Genomic DNA, 14,570 nt, shown 5'->3' with positions numbered 1-14,570 from the left:
TTCCCCTTTATGTTCGATATGTACAAAGAAAAAACGAAAACTGAACAAATCAAAAAACACACTTTATTTTTTTCCAAAAATTTGGCATGATGAAAAGAAATTACGCACACACAAGAAATTGTTCTTTGGTGTCTCATCCCTGTCTTAAAGAAGCTTAGCTTAAAGGATTTTTTTGTGCATTGTTTAGATTGCATCTAAAGAACCTCAGGGAACTGGCATCTTTACATATAAAATGTCATAGGCTGTGTTTGCGCAATCTCTTTGTCGCCCTTTGAGGAGCTTTACATAGAAAACCAAGCTCATCTTGGACAATGTGGGTGGCTCTTCCGGTGTATAAAATATGTAAACTCTTAGAATTTTGTGGGATGATAGCCGCTGTGTTGTTTGTTAAATGAAAGAATGGTCATGTTTTTAAAATGAGAGTCTCAGCTAAAAATACGGAAAAGGATGCTTTCTCTGATGACAGTGGAAATGTGGAGTGTGCTAGGCTGTTGAAAAAGGAAAGATCATTCTTGGCCTTTGTGAGAAGTTATTTCTGAAAGTAATACTTAGGGCCATTTACCTTCTTGGTGAATCTGTAGGCTCAGGGTGTCCTGTGTTTCTGCACATTTTTGCTAAATCTCTATATTTCTTTATTTCTACTTGATCTGCTTGGAATCAGCAGCTTGTTGAACATTTAAAATCCCCCCTAATAATCTGCATAGATTACGTCTGTCTGCTTGAGCATCAGTGTTTGGGGTCAGTTTCACATTAGATTTTGATTCATCAAAAAATTGTTTCCCACAGATCTATCATTTCAGTGTTCTCCCTTCTACTCAATCAATCAGAAAATGTTTCAATCATGACCTGAAAATTAAAAGGTGGCGTTCTTAATTAAATCAATAACCTAATCGCTACGTGGTAGCAATTCAGTTGAGGGGCTTGGATTGCTGTGTCTTCCCAAGCCCTTGCAGACAGACACCCAGCGACTTGAGCCTGAGATTGCATCCGTCAGACCACGAAACTTCGAACATTTAATTTCCATTAATTGATTTCCTCAGTGCTCACAAATATAGTATTAAATTCTCAAACAGGCTCTCAGATGGGACAGTTTTATCTGCATAAATGCAAATAAAACAATAAACACAAAGCCCAGCTGATTTGACTTTTTGTCTCCATAATATTTAATTATTCATAAACCACTCATGTTGAAAAATTCCAAACAGAATAAAAAATAAAATAAGACATTCCACTGGTGAACACACTTTCTGGTATATAGTGGCTGATATCTAATCATGTTATAACAAATGGAACTGCCTGACTATATTTCACCCCTTCCTCTGTTAACGCCCCCTCCCCAAACTCCCCACCTCTAAATACGCACAATGATCGCATTTGCCAAGGAGATTAATTGCCTTCCTCAGTGAACCAGCAGGATTTCACGTCTACGAATATTTAAAAAATCAAACCTCCAGTGCAGGAGTTTTGCAATTTAAATGGGTGTTATTATTGAGCGTATTTTCACATTTACAAATCCTCAGAGATGTATAAAAATGCTGGTCTCATTAAAAGAAAAAGTACAGTTTAGAAAATGTTTGTTTGTGAAAATTCTGATGATGGCGGCTCTGTGTTCTGCTCCATAAAGCATCCAGTGCGTCTGGATTGTGTAGTGCTGAGGGCTGATTACAAGGGGTCATTTCCCCTACCCCCCACCACCCCGATGCCAGTTGCTGCCTGTGACCGATTTGATAACCACTTCCCTAACTTTCCAAAGCCAGTCGGCCGAGGCGGAGGCCACCTAACTGGCAATTTGGACTCTGGTGTGCTCATGGGAAGGCGGCTGTCCGATGGCAATCTGTTTGCTTAGCAGGTAGCCCAGTAGAAAGAGCACTGCATTTGGGTTTGGTTCCTGGCCTCACCTTCCAGCTATGGCCCTGGGGCAAGTCACTGGACTATTTTCTGAGTCTCAGCTCGCTGGGTTTGCTCAGGTGTCAAAAGGATGTAATAGGTCCCAATTTAAGCTTGCTTGGCCAATGACATAGATGAAAAAGATGTGAAGATTCTTGCAGGTGATAAAGCAATATATAAGGTTTATGACATAATGTGAAAAATAATACAGTGAAGGAGGAAGTGCCTAGAATTTGAACTAAGTGCCTGAAAATCATCAGGCAGGATTCATACTTTTTCCCAGGAGACGGAGGAAATGGAAGGTGAGTGTGTGATGGCACCAGTTCTGAGTGTAGAGGGCTTTCATGTGCTCAAAATCTGTCTCCTAAAGTGACCTGAGATTATTAGCAACTATCAAAAGATGAATGAAAGGCCGGGCAGAGAGGACTGTGGTTGGTGGAGAACGTGCATCGCCCAAACTCTTTCGTATCCCCCAAGCAGCTAGGTTTTCTCTCTCTCTGAACTGCCAAAGGTCTCCTATCATTGCTAATTCACATCCCCACTACTCCCAGACTGTGAGTATTTACATAAGGCTCCGATCCTGCTGCTTACTAGTTCACACTCATCTCTGTACAGCTCCGCGGGGGATAGAGAGAATTTGAAACTTTGACTTGTAGTCCTGCGTTATTCACACATGTTGCACGTGGCAGACTGTTTACCCGCCTGGCTTCCGACCTACCTCTGTCTGTCTTGTGGAGCATGAAGATACAGTCATATCCTTCAGGAAGCTGTAGCTCCATGGGGAGACAGGCGACACACACACACCACCATCTGCCAGTGCCTTAAGCTGGAATCCTGGTGTTGCCTTCAACTCACTCTTCTTCCTCACACCTCTCCTTCCACTGGTGACCACACTCTCTCAGGTTGGCTTCCTCCTGTCTCTTGTATCCCCAGACCCTTTGCTAGAACCTTAGTTTAGGCCCTACCTGCAATGCTTCCCCTGACACCTCCTCCATGAAGCCTTCTTTGGTCTCCCTTCCCTGCCTCCCCAGAGCTGGCCATACTCACCTTTGAGGCTATCATGTGGTACTCTACCCCTTATAAGAGCGCTCTTGTTTCCTGGCTTGGGGTGCTCTAGCACGCTGCCTGGTACATAGTCGGCCTACAACAAAAGGAAACACATGCTGAGTACCAAATGATGAGAGCAGACAAGACCCTCAGAGTTCAGGGAAGGCTCCTTCTAGAAGGGCGGCCTGAGAAGGATGGGTGTCAGGGTCGGAGCTGAGATGCCTTGTGTCAGGACACCAGGAGAGGCACTGATTTCTCTTTTCCCATTGCCCCTTAGTCGTGCCATCCAGCCCCACCATGGCCTCCTCCACAAGCCTCCCTTCCAACTGCAGCAGCTCCTCCGGCATCTTCTCCTTCTCACCAGCCAACATGGTCTCAGCCGTGAAACAGAAGAGTGCTTTTGCGCCTGTGGTCAGACCCCAGACCTCCCCACCTCCCACCTGCACCAGCACCAACGGGAACAGCCTGCAAGGTAAGCCCCAGGCCCCACCCGGGCCAACCAGATGCCCTGACTCACCTTTCCAGGGCCTGAAGCAGATGCGCCACTGTTGTGAGGGGATCGGCCTGGGGCCTGCCTGCTTCTGTCCACCCTCATCTATTCTGTTCCTTTGTGTTCGCCCTCGTCGGCCCTGGTCCCTGACGCGCCCCTCCACCCCCCGCTGCCCCCCCCCCCCCCCCCCCGTCCCCGGCATCCCTCCTCTGCTGGAGTTGCCTGAGCAGTTCTCTTTCCAACTCCAGCAGTTCTGCTCAGGCCTGGGATTTGCTTGAGAATACTGTTTCCACTTACTAATGCCATCGTTTCTCTTTCCTCTCTCATTCCCTGTGGTCGCCATAATCAGATCAGTCTTTTGTGGACTCTAGCAAGTTCTCCACTGCAGGGTCTCTCCCGGGACTGGCCTTCTCCTGAAGTAGGTTCCCTCCCTGTTGCCTGTGTCAGCATGCACATTTGGTGGGGCTGATAATGGGGAGGGGGTGAGTTGGCCAAGCCAGAGCCCTGAGGTTACAGCATGTTAGACCAAAGACCCAAGACTTACTACTGGGAACCAGAAACCCTGAAGTGCTACTAGAGGACTCTGGTTCATATCAAAACTGTTCGATTTCCTCCCCCTCATGGAATATGGAAAATAACAGAGTAACCAAATTTGAGGTGACCTTTCTATTCATTGAGAAGAAACTCAACCTTTTAAGACGGGTCCCACCATTTCTTACACTTTTCTTACTGGCACTGAGTTGTGGCGTTGACCCGCATGACCCCTCTCCTTCCCCACAGTGGGATCGTGTGATCAGCACTCAGAGCCCCTACCTTAGAGACGAGAAAGCGAAAGGTCAGCGAGGTTATGGAGTGGCTTGACTTCCGACAGGGGTGGGTGGCAGAGGCTGGCTTCAAACTCAGGCTCGAGAGTTCATCTCCTCCCTCCAGCTTCCAGGCACTTTACTGCTCAGAGCGGGTAAACGGGATGTATCCAGGATTCGTAAGGCAGCTGGCAGGGAAGTAAGATCAATAAAATCATCAGCTGCCATTCCTTGAGCACTGACCAGTGCTCAGCACTGAGCCTGCCTTATCCTATTTAATCCTCACAACTTCTTGATGAAACATGAGGACAATTATGATCTCCACTGTACAGAGGATAAAACTGAGGCGTAAGGAGAGAAAACACCTGCCATAGGTGTTTTCATAGCCAGAAACAGTGGGGATGAATATAAACCCTCAGGGTCTATGCCCTAACCCTTAGCCTACCCAGTGCCCCACGGAGCCTTCCTTCACAGCCGGCTTGCCCATCTTCACTGGTGGAGGTGAGTCGTGGAGGTCGAGAGGGGTCAGGGGGGCAGCCCTGTTTCTTACATCTCTATCTATTTATACTTCTATACACGTACTCTGTACAGGACACTTTACACTGATGTAAACTTACATCCATTCTCTTGAAGACCCTATGAGGTTGGTACTACTCCCATTATATAGATGAGGAAATCAAGGCCCCGTTTGCTCAAGGTCACATATCTAGTAATGGTGGAGCCCAAACTGAACCCCATCTGTGTGACTCCTGAGCCTGAGCTCCTGCTTCCTTTTCTGACTCCATAAGGGCTCAGCAAGGCACTCCTCAGAGACCTGCTGGCCAGTCTGCCCAGCACAGCTAAGGTCAGTGCCCCTGCCCCCTCCCTGAAATATACATACACTGCAAAGCCATCTTCTTAGAGGGAAAAGGAAGATAATCGGACTGTGGAACGACATTTCAGGCAACATTCCTTGTGATAGGAAATGCCCACCCCACAAAGGGGAGCCACCCATTCACGCAAGTCTCTTTTTCCGCTAAAAATAATGCTTTGGCACGCACAGTACACCTCCAGCTGGCAAACTGAGGATATAACGCTTAAGCGAACGTAACTTATAACGGGTTTAAGTAAGGATAAAACCCATGGAAAGCAGAAATCTACCATTCTTGAACTGCCACTCACAATGCTTGTTAAACACAGACTTGACGTCAGGAAGAAGGTATAACGGGGTTTGTAATCCGCCGTGGAGGGCTGGCGCTTGAGAGGAAAAGGCCCACGGCCCTTGCAGGGTCACAGCTGTATCACTGGCCACCGGTGACGGAAGTGGGCAGCTGTTCTGTGAGGCCGAGTGTCTTTTCATGCCATGTGGGCCAAGGAGGGAGCAGGAAGGGACTGAAAGTAGGGACTCAGCTTGAGTTTTAGAACCTCCTGGATCTAGGGAACATCGGGTGGTGTGGGGGTGTGTGGGGGTGTACACTTAAGTAATGATGAAATGGCATCAAGACAGGGACACATAGAAAGTCTGTGCATCCGTCACCCCCAGGGCATCTCTAACCCATGTCTGCACAGATTCCGAAAGTACAGAGACTGCTCCCCGCTTCTGATCAGCGGCCGAGTCTCCGTCTCGTTTCTAATGCACGGCTCACAGCTGGGAGGGTTTAGGGTGTGACTCAGGGACATGCTTTGTGCTGGATTTGCTATTGTGGATGACGCTGCCCTTTCCTTCTAGTTGAGCACGTGTCCCGGAGACGCTTTCTGGTGGTTTTTGTTTTCCCAGTACTGTCATGTACCAAACGTCCCTAGTCTGGGGGAGGTGGCAGCAGAGGAGGAATGAGTCGAGAAATTAAAGTCACGTTAACTGATAGCACCTTGGAAGCTGTCCTCCCTCCTGCCCACTCCACTCTTCACCATCCACCCGCCAGGCAGGGCCCACACACCTGGGGTCACACGTCTGTCCTCTGCACGCTGTCCCTGCGGACACGGGTGAGATGCAGCACTGTTTTCAGGGAGCTCTTGCCTTGGAGTCTCCCCTGAGAAAAGTGACATTCTGACTGGAGGCTGCTAGACCCATAACTAAAGAATTACTTCATCTTCAGCTGTCTAAATTCCACTTCTATTAAAAAAAAAGAAAAGAAAGGACACAGGTGGGTTATAGAATTGAGGGTGAGGATCTCTGAAGTGTTGCAGCCCTCCTCCTTTGCATTGTTACAGTAACACCTGCTTCATTTGGACCCACCTCGTTCAGAATTGTGATCATTAAGACAGGGCAGGTGACGAAGGAAGAGTTGGTTAAGCAAACTGACCACATAAACAAGATTAGAGGTGACACATTTAGGTTGTTTTAAGTGTTTTAAAGGTCTTTTTACCTCCAGCTATCACTCTTAATTGTCCATCGTTCTTTTTTTTTCCAAGCCAACTCCTTAGAGGCCCTTTTTGCTACCAGCCCTTTCTCAGCCTCCTCTGGTGACAGCACTCACGTTTATTCCCCAACAGATACGCACTGCGGTCTCACATGATGGTGATGACAATGGTCACAGCCACTAACGTGGGAGGGAGGGCTTCTTCCCAGCCTGGCTTTTTCACTGTCTCATGTGTTCCTCCCAACCAGTCTTAGATATAGGCTGTCTATTGTCCCCATTGTACCGATGCAGAAACTGAGACAAAGCCAAGCTGGCTCATCCAGAGTTACGCAGCTAGCACATAGGGGGAGCTTGGGGTTAAATCCCAGGCTGACTGACTACTGTATCAGCCCTGTGCTAAATGAAATGGTCATAGTCAAGCCACTGGGCTAGGACCATGTGGACCAGCAAATGCTGACCTTAAAAGCTTTTCCTGTGTTAGGGGAAACATGACACCAGGGGAAAGAAAGCAGATCTGTCTGGGAGAGGCTGGATGCCCAGCTGTGGAAGTTCAGAGGAGGGAAAGATTAGGGAGAGTTCAGAGCAGCCTAGTGGAGAAGGGTGCCTTTGAACTGGACCTTGGGTGAAGGTCGAGTAGGATTTGGGTCCAGGGAGATGGGGGAGGAGCATTTCAGGCAGAAGGATCAAGGATAACCTGAGCCAGAGTCACGTGTGCACCCTTCTGCAGCACAGGCACCAAGAAGCAGGGAGAAGCTTGAACAGGAAGTCCTTACCTGGGAGTCAGAAGTTCCATTCTTTACTGATACTTTAAAATTCACAGTTTCTACTGTGATTCCAACTGGTTTTCTCTCCCAGGGAGCTAAAATCTTTGATGATTTACGATTCGTCTGAGAAATTTTTTAGGACAAAGCAACTCTATCTCAGTACTTCTGGGGTCCCATAGATGTTCTGTTAAAAAAAAAAAGAAAAAGAAAATGTTATGGTCAAACAAACCTAGAAGTTGGTGTTTACTGCATCGCTGTCTTGGAGTCACAATGCACGTATGTTTAACTAAAGGCTCTGAGACACCCCGCGGTTAAAGAAGAAAAGAGTCTCCCATTCCGTTCTCTGCACTTCTTTGCCCACAGAACACTTTTCCGAATGTTAACACCAGTGAACATCCCATGAAACACTTGGGAAATTCAGACATATTTTGAATTTAAAGACAAAAACACAGAGAAATCTCCTTCCATTCTTATGTAGATAATGTCACTGATCAATCCTGATCTTAGAGTCCCCAAGTGTGTCTGTTTTCAGAGCCCAGAGACCTGAGTCACTTCGTACGCTCAGCTATTGTCCTGGAGACATCCTTTCCCTTCTCCTAAAGATGTGCCCCTACAGCATGGATCCTCTGCAATTTCAGGCCTCAAAGGACTTCACTAATCAAGAGACAGGCAGCCCCAAGAATGCTGTCACCATGCCATTGGACCTGTCCCCAATGTGGGGAGTTGAAACCCCAACCATGTCCCAGACAGTCTCCGCAGCGAAGAATTAAAAACAAAAAGGCCAGAGCGATTTTACAAAAATTGTCCGCACACTGTGCCGCTTTCTTTCCCCACCTCCCTGAAGCGCAGGCTGGCTGGCCTCACCCAACTATCTGCAGCCTGGTAGCAAATCTCCTGGAATTGTCTTTCGCTCCACGCACATGTTCAGTTTGTGCAAGCTCTCCCCCCCATTCTGTTCCTGATTAGCTCCTCATTCTTTCTTACACATATGGTGGTTCAAGGAAGACCACATTCCACCCTCTCGCTCCAAACTCTCCCAGCTCGGCAGAACTTTCCGTTTTGTCTTTGTTCTTATCACACTGAAAAATGCACTGCCTCTCGAGCCAGTAGTTTTCTGCGCTTTGGTCAGGGCACGTGCTCACCCAGCAGCCAGGGGAATGGCAGAGCCTCCTCCGTCTTGTGATGTCTTTGGCACATGTTACTGAGACTGTCGTGTCCTCATGGAAATCTTCACGGGCCCTACTGGGCCAAGTGCGTGTGCCAGTGGCATTTCTGGAACATTCTAAGCCTGAAACACCCATCCCTCTCACCCACGTAAGTAATCTTGGGGATTACAGCACGGATACAAGAAAAACAGCTTCTAACATTCCGGGAGCTTCCCTGTAGTCGTGCAATGAGGTTTCTTTATTAAACGGCCACTTTAGAGGTGCCTAACTTCAGAGGCCACAAAGGGAGCTCCTTTCCCAAAATCTACTCATCAGTGAGGGTTCTGCGTCTGGACTTTAGGAAGTGACGGATGAGATTTAGGGAGCTGTAACCCCCTGATATTATGTGCAAAACTCTGGGTGTAAGTACCTCTGGGGCTTCTTCTGGAGAGAGGTTCCCTGGCTTTTGTTAGACCCCCAGAGGAATCTGAAGGCCAGCGAAGCAAAGGTAGGAAACTGCGGGCAGACCACAGCCAGCCCTAGATACCCCCAGATATGTACGTTTGTTCATTTGGTGTTAATTTTAACCTTTTGCTAACACATATAGACTGGGCTATTTTATCTTTTAAAAAATCCACCTGCCCACCTTCTCTAGAAGTAATTGGAAAGCTGGGTGGCTGTGAGCAGGCATTCCCGCACGGCAGCACCGGGGCAGCGTTTAGAGTGCCACCCACCCTACAGACCTCAGTCCGCACGGAGGGGACCTTGCTCACTCATGATCCCAGCCTGGGCTCTCAAGGTGCTGGAGGTTTTGACTCTTGTGTTCCAGACTAAGAAGCAGTCGTCTGTGGACTCGCAGCACATCACTTGGCTTTGCTTTATAGCTTTTAATGTGGCCCTAACAGAAGTTTAATCTAATTGATCTAACATACTATTCAGGTAGCAGAACACTGAGTAGCTCTTTTTTAAAAAAAATTCTGGTCATCTAGAATTAAAAAAAAAAAAATCCGGATGTTTTTAGGGCCCAGCTGATACATTCTGGCTGGGTCCACTGACGGTAATAGCAGGAAGTTGGTCAGTTTTCTACTTTGCTTTGTATCATATTGACGCTGCCTGATGTATGCTGCAGGAGACTGCCCTTTAATGCCAGGCACACACAGTAGATTTCGGCGGAAGGCATAAGGAGACACGCTTATTTTGCCAGAGGGTTAGAACTCCCACGGAAAGCCCCGCCTTTAGTAAAGGTGCCTGGACGCACCTCCAGCCTGGAGGAAAAGATCCTTAGGGAGGCAGGACCATGCTGAGCTGTCACACCGCAAAGACCCTCTTGCTCCCGCTACCTCCCCCTTGCCTTTGGAGCTACAGCATCTTGAATTCTCAAGGCTTGGATTGAAATACCCAGCTCCCCATTTCAATCAAATCCAGGGCTCACTTGAATCTTAAGGGGACTGCATCTCCAGTGGATCCCAAACCTTTGGGGGTTTAAGTTGGTCTGCATTTGGCAAGGGACACTTCCTGTTTCTAAGAAAAATGGCTTATGATGGCTTACAAAAAAGACTCCAGGAGCTTTTGGACTGCGAAACGGCTCTTGCAAAACAACATGTGGATGATTTACGTGTAAATGAATCAGAAACATGTGGATTAAATTTCCTTGTGAATACAGATGGGTTTAAAAATTAACGGAAAAAGTGTTTGGCAAAATACTTTTTTTTTTTTAAATTGAATTGAAAATGCCAGGGCTGGGGTAGGGGAAGCAGAGGAACGTGGGGCGCACAGGGCTCACAGCCTCACCTGGCCTTCCGACGTCTACTGCAGGATTTGTGGTAGTTGGGGCTCGCTTACAAAGGCACATTCTCGCAGACGTGAGAGTTGGGAAGTTTACAGGGTCACTTCCTAGATGCAGTCACCACTGACAAGGACATTCATTTAAATTTAGAATTGCCAACAAAAAGAAAGCAATGACTTCCTCTCTCTGCCTGACAGGATGTTAAGCCATCATTGGGAGCCAAAGATGGCTGCCTCTTGCTTCTAATGTAAGCATCGCTCTCATCTCCACATACTACAGAGTTGCCATCCGGAACGCTGCACTCATCCCTTTATTCCTCATACCCATCCTGTGAGGTGTTCCATATCGGATGGTACCTAGTTCATATGAGGAAACACAAGGCCGGAGAAATTAAGCAGTTCGCACCGGTCACACAGCTAATTTAGCGGCAGAAGTTAAAAATAACAGCAGCCCACCTCTATTAACTAGGAGCTGATCCGGGCTAAGCACTTCGCCCTGGTTGTTTCATTTAAATCTCCAACAACCCTAACAATATCACGGCCCTTGCAAATACCGATACCCTGCATTTCTAGCTGAGGAGGCAGAGAGGTGCAAGGAGACAAGCAACTAGCTCGGGGGGGACATACTCAGCAGGCAGAAAAGCCAGGGGTGGAACGCTGTCAGATTCCATGCTTTTCTAAATACAGCTGTGTGTGGGTTCCTAACACGGCTTTGCAAGAGTTCTGATTATCCCATACAGCCTTCCCTTTGCCTAGGATCTCTCTTTAGCTTCCCTAGGCTACAGTTTTCTAGGGACATGGTCAGACCATTCCAGAAACCCTGAGTGAAGCAGTGGCACAGAAGGCGTTCTGCGTCCGCATCCTCCAGTGAACAATGCCTTCTGGAGCCAGTATCCCCTTCTCCCAGGCCTGAGGACCTAAATGGAGTCACTCAGATCACCGCTCTGAGCCTCCGTCCTCATGCTCACACAGAGCACAGGCAGAGCCACGGGTTGTGGCAGAAACTACTGGCTGTTACAATGGACCAGTTTTTTATCGTATATTTTGGAAGCGAAGGGGAGGGGAAAGAAAAGAGTGACAAACTGAAAATTCTCACTATTTTGCAAGCATTGGGCTGCAACTTTCCCAGCAGCATGCAAACTATGTGACTTTCCAGTTACGTTTTAAAATTGAAATCAGATTGGGAGGGACGCTTAGGATCTTCTTTTCTGTTAAAGACACATACACATGCTGACATACTATCATTCTTAATAAAGTACATGTATATTTTATAAGAAAAACTCCTTCCAGGGAAGATGAGAAAGCACATGTGTGGCTAATATTCAACCAACATAGTGGCGTGTGGGTGTTTCTTTCCATCTTTTTTTTTTTTTCCCCCTCTTTCAGTGAGAAGTTTGGATGCAAAACCATTTACTCTTGTCTTCTCTTTTCACAGCGATATCTGGCATGATTGTTCCTCCCATGTGAAAGAATTGCCTTGAAGAATTTTATTAATGAAGAGGTTGGATTCTGCTACAGAAAGTAATCTGATACAAGTCCCAGAGTGGAACTTTTAACTCAGGCCTTTTTAAGAGGAATCACAATAACTGCAGATTTTTAAACAAACAATATCACCGACCTTGCAAATACTGAAATTGGAAGGGATCTGCTAATGCAGGGTGTTGGTTACAGTTGTACCTCCCAAGTCCTTGGGGGGATATATTTATTCTGTGTTGATAAAAGCAAATCCTCTTTTTCTTTCTCTCTCTCTCTCTTTTTTTTTTAAAGCTTAACTCGGCAATCATTTGTCTTTTATAAACCATAAAGCTGTATACAAGGGACACTATAAATAAGACTCCATGTTTTAATTTATGATGTTTTTAAAGCTGTGTAAAAGGAGAATGAAATGGTGATATTTACAAAAAAGTTTAAAAAGAAAAAAAGAAAAAAAAAAAGCTTGTATGGGACAGAATAGGAATGCCAGTTAGATTTTTTTAGAAAACTAAGGGTCGGCTTTTGCGCCTTAAAGCATATCAAGTGGTAGTTACTCGGACAGTGCATTTCCAATATCTAACTTAACATGCCACCCCTTAGCAGTGCAAGCTTATTTCTCTCTTTTGTATTGTTGTCTTAAGTAACTGTGTAAATAAATGCAGCCTGGAAAGTTAAAAAGTGATGTAAGTGATCACATTTTCCCCTTCTACTCAAAAATCCAGTGCCTCTAGACAGATCTTAAAACTGCATATTTAAAGCTGACAGCACTCTCTCTCTCTTGCTTATGTCAACTTCTTCGGAAGCCGATGGCCTCTCGAGAGCTTGGTGGCACACGTGCTGTGTGAGAATCTCCTTTGAGACTTCATGGAACAGGGTCAGGCACAGAATTCCACATTATGCCCTCCAGTTATCAACCCAAAATCCCACTTACACTCCGCCATTTACATGGTTAAAGTTTACTCATCCTAAATGCTGACTTCATACCAATCCTTCAAAAGCTGACAAAAGCAACATGGCAGGTATTTCAGATTTCCCATCCGAGATAGCGCCTCTATCAGTCGACCCTTACCATTTGTAACATAGTAGATTGAAACGACAGGTTAAGTGCTTTGGAATTAAGAATAAAAGGAAACTGGGAGAAAGGAGAAGAAGGTTGAGATCTCCAAAACATGGTTTTCTGTTTGATGGGAATTTTTGCTCTCATTATCTGGGAAGTGTTCTTAAAAATAGGAATTAATAGCAAAGATGCAGCAAAGCTCTGAGGATGCATTTGCCTGATATTTTTTTCTTTGCTGTTGTGTTTTGTATGTAGTTATAAATACTGTAGATTTTTTGTGATTTTTTGCCAAAGTTGTTGTTCTATTTATACATTTTAATGTCTTAAGACAGTTTTTCAATATCACAAAAAAAGATTTTACTGCATATTTTGCAAAGAAAAAAAAGCTCACTACCTTTAGCTTGCACATACTTGCAAAGTTAATTAAAAGGCTTTTTGTTTTAAAGGGGATTTTGTAAGATATCCGTATAAATAATGTATTTATCTTTGGAATTTGTACATTGCTTTCCCCTTCCTCCTTTTCCTCCAACTCCCAGTTTATTTTATTGTGTATGTTTGCTATGTGAAAAGTGCGTATTTGTTTGGCCACCTATAGTTATATTAGCTATTTCAATGTGATTTTTAAACATTTCATTTATAGTTATTTTTAGTATTGTTTTAAACCATGCTTCATTTTTTTTAATTTTCACCCAAAAGCCATTGTCTATTTTTGTATTATTTGTAAGTTAAGAAGTTTTTTCCAATATATGGCAAAAAATAGTAGCATATTATTCTTGTAGCATTTAGTTCTGTAGATTAAAAAAAAATGTATCCTTTGCTTTGGAAGCTTACAGAAGAAAACCCTAATGCTGTTTTACTCTATTAATATGCATGGAACCTCTCCCTTTGGAGTGACGCATTTTGTGCATTAAATTCCGGGGAGAAACTTCATAGAAATCAATGAACATACTTTCTTTCCTAAGTCTGCTTGTATATTTCCTCTGTCTTTCACATAAATATAAACCAGCAGATTGGATGCCTTAACAATGCAAATCATATTCATTTCACTTGTACATTGTAACTGTGCACCAGAACTGTCAGTCATCACTAACATTCTAAGAAAAAAGAAAAAGAAAAAAAAAAAAACAAAGAAATCGAAAAGCACAAAAGAACTGTTTTGTTACCTTAAGACAATGTAACTTTTTCTAGTAGAGCAAGAAATTTACAACAATGCTGCAACTGTGCATGCCCCCATATGGATTTTGCAATGGTTTTCACTAGACTGTCAGAGTGCGATTTTTATGGGTTGGGGAGGGTGGGGGAGGGGTGTTGCGGGAGGGAAGGGAGGGGAGCAAAGCTGATTTTTCTTGGTGAGAAATAATAATAATGATTAATAATAATAATAAAACTGGAAAATGTAAGCAAAGTGGACGCGTTGCTTCTCGGTACTCAGAAAGGTTGTCTGAATTCGTGTGCTAAGCGCTGGCCTGAAGATGTGTATAATTTAAAGCCATATTTTGTCTGGTGAGCCCCTTAACTGTTTGTGAAGGACCCGGGTCAGCCTGTGAGGTGTCGGGCTCAGACCTTGACAACAAACGCCACCCACCGTCAGCCATGTGTAGTGGTTAGAAGTTTTCTTGAAAGTCCAAAGAGCCTTTAAAATGTGTATAATTTGTGTTTTGTTGCCTCTATTGATACTGATTAGATGAAAAGACGTTCTGGCCCTCTGACCCTCTCTCTTCTACACAGAACTTTTTACAAGTAAAAGATGTTACCCTAAATACAGAATATGGCTTTAAGA

General features: G+C 45.1%; 1 protein-coding gene across 8 annotated transcripts in view; it reads left to right on the top strand.

Moving 5' to 3' along the window:
• EBF1 (EBF transcription factor 1) overlaps positions 1-13,923 on the top strand; it is a 413,301-nt gene extending 399,378 nt beyond the window's left edge. For 5 of the 8 annotated variants that reach the window (XM_060144143.1, XM_060144141.1, XM_060144139.1 and 2 more), the window contains 2 exons: positions 3,212-3,406; positions 11,696-13,923. In XM_060144143.1, coding sequence (XP_060000126.1) covers positions 3,212-3,406; positions 11,696-11,727 — 227 coding nt within the window. In that variant the 3' untranslated portion in view covers positions 11,728-13,923. Of the gene's footprint in view, positions 1-3,211; positions 3,407-3,773; positions 3,843-11,695 lie in introns of all 8 variants that reach the window. The other 3 variants (XM_060144138.1, XM_060144137.1, XM_060144136.1) reach the window with 1 other exon arrangement.
• Positions 13,924-14,570: the final 647 nt, after the last annotated feature.

This window comes from Lagenorhynchus albirostris, chromosome 3 (assembly GCF_949774975.1).
Source record: "Lagenorhynchus albirostris chromosome 3, mLagAlb1.1, whole genome shotgun sequence".
NCBI classification, from domain to species: Eukaryota; Metazoa; Chordata; class Mammalia; order Artiodactyla; family Delphinidae; genus Lagenorhynchus; species Lagenorhynchus albirostris.
This window is presented reverse-complemented; position numbering and strand designations above follow the sequence as displayed.